At 35.5% G+C, this 9756-nt stretch overlaps 1 protein-coding gene across 1 annotated transcript; it reads left to right on the forward strand.

Annotated features, from left to right (window-relative positions):
- The first annotated feature begins 251 nt into the window (after positions 1-251).
- LOC110333583 (prolactin-6A1) lies at positions 252-6834 on the forward strand. The gene is made up of 5 exons (XM_021215189.1): positions 252-279; positions 2924-3102; positions 3925-4038; positions 5698-5877; positions 6643-6834. Exons 1-5 carry the CDS (start codon positions 252-254, stop codon positions 6832-6834), a joined length of 693 nt encoding a protein of 230 aa, XP_021070848.1.
- Positions 6835-9756: the final 2922 nt, after the last annotated feature.

Below are 9756 nucleotides of genomic sequence, written 5' to 3' on the forward strand. Positions count from 1 at the left end.
AAATGGCAGAAACATTTAGATAAGGCAGGTCTATGATAGTAGTGGTGACACTGTTAACATTCCCTGAAGCAGGACAGTAATTGGAACCTATTCAAATGAAGCAATTCGGTTTTATACCTTACTTCCTTCCTGTTCCAGTAGTGCATAGCCTTGGGGCAATCTGCCAGAGTATATAAAAGGTGAACAATAAACTGAGATGACTCCAGCGCAGCAGCATTCCTCTGTGGCCCAGAGACGTGGACTTTTTCCAGATGCTGTCTTTGAGTCAACCTTGCTTCTGTACGTAAGCTCTCACTAATGCCCTTATGAGTAAATAGTATATATTTATTGGTTCTCCAAGGTTATTGGCTGATATTCTTTTCTTAGAGCTATATCTTGTATACCTGGGGTTAACAGACATATTTAATTGAGAAGGCTTAGGAAAAAAAATCATCATCTAGAAAGAACCTGCTCAGGAGCAATGTAGACCATTTTACAACAGTTTTTAAACATGTGATTTCTCTTTCTCCTCAGCACAAGTGGTAATTATTAAGATGATTCAGCATCTTACTTGAACTAAAGGAAACAATAGAATGGTGAAATCTCCTGAGGTGGTTGAAGCTTGTAATTTCAGTTCTGGATTTTAAAAAGACTGGATGGTTTTGGCAAACTGGCCAGCCCAGGCAATTAAAGAATCGTGAAAGTTTTGGGGGAATTTAAATTTCTGAAAAATCACTTTTTTTCAGAAATTATTTAGGAATGGTATCAAGAAATATAAAATGTGATTTTGACTCATTTTTTTTTAAATAAACTGCTTCTTTGTGTTTAGAGTGAGACTCTTGTTATGTTAGAGATATGTCTGTCTGTCTGTCTGTCGAATTAGCAAATTAGAGAGGAATTTAACATTGATCATTGTCAAAAGTGTAAAGATGATTGTTTGACAGAGCAAGAAATAATGTAGATAAAATGAAGATTACTAGGGCTTCTGTGCTCATGTGATCAAAAGTAAACTTGGTGCTTTGGAGGCATCGACATCTGCAAATGAGTCTCAGCACTAGTGATGAGGTGGGGTCTCTTCTACACAGACACTTAAAAGAACACAGACATATAAGACACACCCCAGTGAGATAGTTTACAGTATTGGCACTCAGCCTTCCAGAATCTATTAATAGGACTTAATAAAAGTCACACAACTTTGTAATAGACTTTTTCACCAGTACAATTTGATAATATTGCATTGACCTACTCTACCCTCAAGTTATTGTAAAGCTCAACTGTAGAGAAAGCTCATTCTGAATCTTGAGTAAAAGAGCAGGCCATGGTGTTATTTATTATGAATTAGCAAAGCCAGCATACAGTGTCCTTTCATGACTGGATTCTCATCACTCTTACTATTAAGCAATAGGCAATCATGTGTTTACTTTTATGAGGCATGAAGATATAAGACACAAATAAAGTGTGCTGTCTCAGTCAAAATCCAAACCATGAATGCTGAGTTAGAGACAGTGTCTTAGGGAATCAGAACAGTGAGGATCAGCATAAATTCCTAAAAGCAGACTGTCTGTCAGTGGTGAATGATTTTAAAAGACATGTCAGAAGGCCACTCTAGCTACTGGCCCTGCAGCTTCATGTTCTCTCAAAGACTTAGCTGTTTGTGGGCAGCAGCTGTGGTTCTTTGGATGAAGATCCAGAGCCTCAGCTGCATGCAGGTATTCAAGTCCAAAGATTTCTCCATGTTAGAGGAGGATTGAGACAATATGTGTCTGAATGGAGAAGCACAGTGAAGATGATGTCCATAAATCAGTGAAGGAAGATGAGTGGTGAAGCGCTGGCTGAGGAGGCAAAGGAAAAGGAAGGTAGGTGCAGAGTCCTAGCCTTGGGTCAGAGAATGCAGGGAAAAAGAAAGAAGATGGATTGTGACCAAGTTTCCCTGATGCAGTGGGATGGAAATCAAAATCAGACCCTACTTCACAAGTTAAGGCAGCAGAAGAGGCCAAGTAGTCAAATTCAAGTGAACTGGGGTCAAAGCAAAAAAAAAAAAAAAAAAAAAAAAAATCTAGAGAAAACTAAAGGGTGAAGATCACCAAAGTGTTTGATTTTGCTGGGGAAGTGGTGACAGTGACAAAGGAAGTGAAGGCTGTGTCTAAATCCTCCAGCAGATGGGACAGAAGAACCAGAGGCAGAATGGCACCCCAGCTGCCACCACTCTCTGTTTGGTTGGGGATGGAGAGGTCAAATGGTGGGGGCAGACACTTAGGGGGAGGAAAGGAGCCAAAAGAAATGACAAAACAGAGCAAATGCATAACATGACAACCACTGAGAAGTCAAAATTGAACAGGGAGAGGAGCTTCAAGTAGGAAGAATGGGTTGCTGATAACTGGCTATCCATACACAAGGGCCAGAGGCTACACTGAACAGAAAGGTTTCTTGATAACAAGAACAATTGCCAGTTTGAAATTAGGTGAGACCTCACCCTAGGCAAAATGAAAACTTGGCATTCTGGTTAGAAGCTCCGTCTTGATGATAGGACCTTCACTGTGTTCTGTGAAATGTGAAATGGCTCTGTTTGTTTGTTTGTTTGTTTGTTTCATGTGTCTCAGGAAAACCTTTTTCCTTCTACATTGCAGTTTATTTTATGTATCTTATGTATCTTAATCTCACTTGGTGTTCATTTTGGTTTTTGAATTTTGTCTTTAAGTAATTACTCAAAAAGAAAAAAATAGCACATAGGTAAATTTTAAAGGCTCACTAAGAATTGAGTTCGAACTGTTAAAAATGAAGTCAGTGTTAATTTTCATAGCAATCCAAAAATTTGACCAATAAATATAGTTATATATATTAATTATTTAATTGAATCTTTCAGTGGTAGATGTTTGCTTACCATAATACCCTTGATAACCTCAAAGGAATGAATCTCATCCTAGCTCCTGTTTCTCTATAACAGGGACTCTCCTGATGCTCTTGGTGGCGTCAAACTTCCTTCTATGGAAGAATGTAGCCTCTGTGCCCATGTATGCCAGTTTGGCTGAATATGCAGAGATGTCTATATATGACCTGCTTGATCATGGTGCCATACTATCTCATAATGTCAGTGAGCTCACTGCAGAAATGCACAGGATATTTGTAAGTACACCACTTTGGGTTTCTGAAAAATGGGCCTCCTAGCCAGCTACTGTAGAGCTCTCTGGTTTACTAGGAAGCATGGTACAGCAGATTTAGTAGATATATGTTATCACTAATAGAAAGCATCCTTAATTCAGAAGGGTAACAATCATGGAAGAGACTCTTGAAATAGTAAGTGGAAAAAACTCTTTGGGAGGCTAGCTGGGGGGTTAATGGGGAATGACTACAGAATTAATATGAGAACAATAGGTGAAAAGATCAGTTTCTTAATTCTTCCAGCTCACGTTTTTATGCAGTTCTTACTTAAAAAAAATATTTACAGCTAGTGAGTGATAGAAAGGTGGCAAAGTGTTGCAGTGCAGGTTTGAGAACCTCAGGATCCATATAATCCATAGAAAGCAGACTGGACAACACATGTGTGAAAGAAAGGTCAGCCCTACTGTAGTGAGATGGAAGGTCATAACAGTATAATTTCCGGCATTGCCAGTCCAGCTAACTTGATGTATGCTGTGGCAGCCAAAAAAAGAAAAAGAAAATATTGTCTCAAAGAAGGTAGTAAAAAAGAACCAAAACTGGAACAATGCCTTTGATCTTCACACTGGTACTACTGTTTGATGACACTCACATTCACTTGCAAAGACCTGCTTGTGCATGCATGCATGCATAAGTGTGCATGTGCACAAGCCCACACAGACAAAATGAAAATAACTTTGACAAATGAATCAATTTCCTGGTGTTCTTGTTATATATTCATTGACTCGTGTCTTAATTAAGACAGCCTTTTTGTTTTTTTGTTGTTTTGTTTGTTTTTGTTTTTATTAGATGGAGGATGTTCGATATAAACCAGGCAGGTGGTTCTCTGACAGATACCTTACTGCCTGCCACACATCTACATTGACTATTTCAGTGTCTAAGGAGGGAGCCCAGCAGTTGCCGGTGAGTCCACAGCATATCCTTTCATCAGAAGAATCAAGCAGTTCACACTGGCTTTGCTCTGCTGAAGCCAATATATGTTATATGTAAGAAAACGTTATATGTGAGGAAATTGTTTCAATCACACTTCGAGAAAAATGAGGAAAGGGGGTTAATCAAACACCATTCTTTTGTTTGTTTGTTTGTTTGTTTGTTTGCATTCTGGCTATTTTTTATTGGCTCTTTTCTTTATTTACATTTCTGATGTCAAAGAAAATCTCATTACACAGGTGATAAGTTATAAGTCATATCAAAGATTAAAGAATGCTGTCTTAGAACCATAAATTGTGCTTTCTGGTGAACTATTTCACCAATGCCTATAGCTAGGGTTATATGTATCATTTTGCAGGACACTTTGAACTGAACTGCACACATGCTTAAATATATTCATGTTTATGTAGAAAATGCAAATACGGTTTCATTAATTATACATTTGAAATGCTTCTGTGTTTGCCACTCGCATCTTATGGATCACAAAGAGTTCTCCTCTTGACTTTCAAGAACTTCCTGGTTCTACTGTTGCTTCTAACCTGAATATACATTCCTCAATAAATTACCTGTCTTCTCCCAGTCTTTAGTAAAACTCAGCTGAACAAAGGAATCCCAGTAAAACACTACAAATCTCAGAATACAACTATATTACCAGTTCTGGTGTCAAGGTTCATGTATCAAGCCATCTTCAATTTATGATTGTTATATTTTTTTCCTTTCTTAAACTTTGCTTTAAGCAAACACATATGTATTTGGAGATATATCACAGTGCCAAAACATTGAACATAGTGGATCAATGGAATCAAATCCAGTATTTGTTCTCATTGCCAAAAAACCCCCCAAAAACCAAAAAAACAAAAAACAAAAAACAAAAAAACTATGATATAGCAGCACTGGAACATTTTATATTCAGAGATTAGCTTCATATATGACCTGGGCAGTGAGCACACACTTGGAGATAAAGCTTATTCTGCTTTTCATCATTCACTTATTAACACCAATGCTGTTTCATTGTTCTTCACTTGCATATCTTCATACATGGGCTACTCAGTGAGAAACAAGTGTCCACTTCTCATAGCTCAGAAAGGCAAATATGTAAAGGCCTGTCTTCCTTGAATATTTCTCCCAGTGTCTTAAAGCAAAGGAAACATCACAAATGAGTGTATCAATGAATACTGTGATATTTACTATAGTAAATGCTTCTATATAAGAATTCCTATGGGAAAGTCATTTAGACCACTTGGCACTGAAGAGCAGCGCTACCACCAGTTTTATGAGAGTCAGGTCCTGTATCTGCTCAGATGTTTTGTGGAGAAACAAACAGTTGAAAAAAATCAAAGACTACTGATTTCAACAGGGGGACAGATGGTAGAACTTCATAGAATAACAAATGTATTATCAAATATATCATTAGAAAAAGTATTTAGTCAAATCATACATATTTAGACCGCCTAACTCAAACTGTAGGCAAAGGACTAAATTTTGAGATTTCCATAATAAGTTACATTTACATTTTTTCACATAAATATAATAAATAGATGCTAAGTTCAGTTTCTTTGAGAATATACCACATGGGCTAAGTCTGTTATATTTCATCAATCTTGATACAGTTGTTTAAATATTGGTGTCTAGGGTGTATTCCTTGTGAAAGAGATGATCAGTATGTTGGAATCTTGGAGATATCCTCTGTATCACATAGCAACTGAACTGAGTTATATGGAGCAAGCCCCTGATGAGATCATATCAAGAGCCAGAAATATTGAAGAAAAAATCATAGTGCTTACAGATGTTCTTAGAGGGATACTCAGCAAGGTATGCAGTCTTATATTCTTTTGCTTTATTTTCATTCATCAGAGAGGTGACCATTGTAATAAGGAATGAATGCAGGCCTACATTATTTTACATATAAAAAGTGTAGTCATCCATTGTGCTAGACAGTCTCTTCACTAAACCTTTCCTGGTAGTTTAATCCATCTAAATAGTGCTTTCCTGGGTATTTCATACTGCGGGAATGTCTCTTTATACTCTTTTGACCTAGTACCTTCCCTTGGCAAGAGGAAGAATCCTGAAAGCCTCAGCAGATCTAGCTGTCCAAACAACCCCTGGACTATTGGCACCTAAAAGCATTAGGTGCAGTTCTCACTATGTCTGAGGATTCCTTTCCGTGTATTTTTATGGACAATAGACTTGGTTGAAAAGTAGACCAGGAAAGTATCAGTAAAGTATTTTCTAGGCCAATACTGAGGACATGTTTAAATTCCCTCATGAGAGACCTGAGACTTACCTTGTCCCTTGCTAAAATCAATCTCTGTAGGGCAAACAGGATTTTTCTGACTCTGTGTTTGCCTTACATGTGAGAATACCCTTAATCTGCTATCTACTGGATTCAGGCAATGTACCCCATAGAATTTTCATGGTTAATGCATTCACACTACTTTGGCATAGAGACATTAAAATTCATCTCTTTATCTTAGAACTTATAATTCGAACTTCATCCCAAGAGTTCTTTCAATATTTAAAATGAATAACAGCAAGTAAATAATGATAAATAATAAATGAATATCTTTTGGTGATTAGATTCAGCATGGACCCCCAGAAAACGAGAGATATCCCATGTGGAATGAACTGTCATCCTTGAAGTCACCTGATGAAGACCTTCGCCATCTTACTTTGTTTAACTTATTCCAGTGCTTGGTCAAAGATACACGTAAGATTGACTCTAGTCTCAGGCTTTTGAAGTGTAAACTTCTCTATAACAGAGATTGTTAATCTCACAACCATCCAATTTACTTTTAGAGTAATCTTTTTAATCTATCTTATTTTAACCAATTTTTAATTTGTAATATTGAATGAATATTTTTGTGTGAAGAATCCTTCATTAGAAATAAAAATGGACTCTTTAAACATGTTGATGTCTAAAATCCAAGTTTGTCAACATCTCATTTCACCCTGTATTACAAATAAACAAATATATCACCAATATGGAGTTGTAGGTATCAAAACTTGTCATCATTAACAGAAGTTTGAATGAAAATAAAGCAATTAATAATTTATATAAAATTACAACATATTACTGGGTCACCTCATTAAATCACTGACAATTAAACAATGACTCTATCCTACCAAGAATAAGGAAGCCTCAGATACATTCAGAAAGACATGCACTCTCCATAGCACAATTTTCACGTGAAATGATAAACAGTACAAAAAATATGGAACTTTATTATGCTCAAATGCCATTAATCATTTAAGCAATTCAAAAACTGTTAGTTGTTAAACATGTGTCTATCTTCTGTCTTCTTGATTTTCTCCTCAAATTTATTTTAGGTGCCTCCCATATCTTTTCTTTACTCTGGATCTCACAAGGCTTATTTGGTCTAGTTTCAAATTCATCTCAGTCAAATTATTTAATACATTCCTCTTACCTTCCTGTGGCCCAAATGACACATCAAGGAAGACAGGGATGATCACTCCCTAAAACATGTCTTTTTACTTTTCTACCACTGAATATACATTCATTTAATGTACTTTAGAGGATGCCAGATTAGTAGAAGTGGAATAGTTTCCCACTACCAATTTGCTTATTCCACTTGAGCATATATTACTGACAAGATTCCAATTGAATTGGGAATCTTTAAGCTGCCAAATAGAGGGCATTCTATCATAACTGAGCCCTTCCAGTAATCTCAACCACTTTCTTTCCATTCCTCTTCAGAGGGATTCATAATGGATCAGTAAGTAAAATATGAAACATGCTATAACTCACTATAACTAAGACTGGAAGAATGAGCAAAACCCTTCTATGTCTATACTAGCCACAAATAGAAATTTAGCTCAGTTCTCATTAAAGTTGTTTTCTATTTTTTCTAAGCATTCCTCTATGCTCTTGTTTTGAACTGGGATATATACATATCCTTGTTTTTTGAAGACCATTAGAACTGTGATGAATTAGTAAAGACTTTACAAAGAAGAACAAGGCAGTGGAAGGAGGTATTGTTATTGGGATTTTCCTGGAGGTCTTAACTAAGGTATTAGTTCATTTTTTTCCTCTTCTGACATCTCTTCCATATGGTCCAGGAATAATCAATTATACTTTCATGGAATAAATGCAAAACACTCAACAATCTAAAACCACTTTAAACTGTAAATTTGATTTTGCAATTTTACACATGAAAGTGATTTTCTCAATGATTGTGCCATGGCAATGGAAAGCTGACTTATAATGTATTGTTTGTTTTCTTCCTCAAATCTACCTTTTTTAAAATCTAAGTCTTACTGTCAAGAGATGATCAACCAACCACTATTAAAAATAATTATGTTCTACAATTACTTTTAAAGTAATACTCCTTAGATTGATGAACAACAGAGTCATTCTAATATGTTGATGGATGAGTCAAACTACGTGGACTTCTGACCTGACATCCATGTGAAAATTACATTGTGAAGTTTACCTACTCCAGTGTGCAAAATGGTTTTCTGAACTTACTACTCAAAACCACTCATTTTACTTAATTGAACAAAGAAAAATAGAAATAGTAAAAATCAAATTAAGCAATGTGAAACTTTTCTGAAATCTTTTTATAAAGTTTCATTCTAGAGAGCACATGTGCTTTAAACAATTATCTTCAAATGTAATTCATGGTCAGGGTAAGTATAAAAATTATATCTTAAAATTGTCAGATTAAATAAATGATGTTTCATCTACAAAAAAACAATAACTATTGACTCTCCAAACTTTTAGGTAACTTCAGGGAGCAGTTATTGACCATTTAACTATTTTGCATTTCTTAATATGTGTGCCAAGTTACTCAATCTTTTGGCAAGTGTTGGCCCTACACTGATAAACAAGCAGGACAGACATACCTGACCTCATTGAATTCAATTTCTTACTGGGAAAGACACATAACACAAAAACCACTCCAGAATACTGTGAAGCAGATGAGCATACTCTGGGGGAGTGTAACCTCAAAGCAAAGCTCGTTTTCTTTCATCAGACTCCTGTGTGTTCTCTTGGATCACAGATTATGCTTTTTCTATGTCCATTAGGATTTACATTCCTCCTACATGATTTCAACATGCCTCCTTCTAACACCAGCTAAGTTTTAAGAGTGTAATTCATGCTGATGACTTCAAGTTGATAAACAAGAATGTTTCAACTATGCAAAGTTTTTAGTTGAACTGAAATACTTATGAATAATTGTTCAGAAAATTCTTGAAAATGTAGTGCATATTGAATATAATTATTTAAAATCTGTTCCAGGGGATAGAAACTAAACCTCATTGTCAACGTCATTGGTCAAGTCTTATCAATACTCAGCACTATGTACTTTAAATGGTAACATATATGTTGCTGTCATTGCATTATAACATATCATTCATAAAATGTTTGAATAAATAACCAGATACATTGATAATAGAAATAGTTATTCTAAAGCATTTCCCAATGAAGGCAAGAACATTCAGTTTTAAAGTCTAGTGTTTAGTACTCATACATACACAAGTAAATGTGGAAACTTTCTATTGTAATCAAACAGAATAATATTTATGTGGAATTTAAATCTAAACTTTTATAAATTCAGAAGCAAGTGGAAATAAGATTATGTATCTTTATATAAGACTTAATAAGATTAACAACTAATCACCATTAGACATTTTATTATCTAGTGGTCAATTTGTCATATAATAAATTTT

Source organism: Mus pahari, chromosome 16, assembly GCF_900095145.1.
Source record: "Mus pahari chromosome 16, PAHARI_EIJ_v1.1, whole genome shotgun sequence".
Classification (NCBI taxonomy): domain Eukaryota; kingdom Metazoa; phylum Chordata; class Mammalia; order Rodentia; family Muridae; genus Mus; species Mus pahari.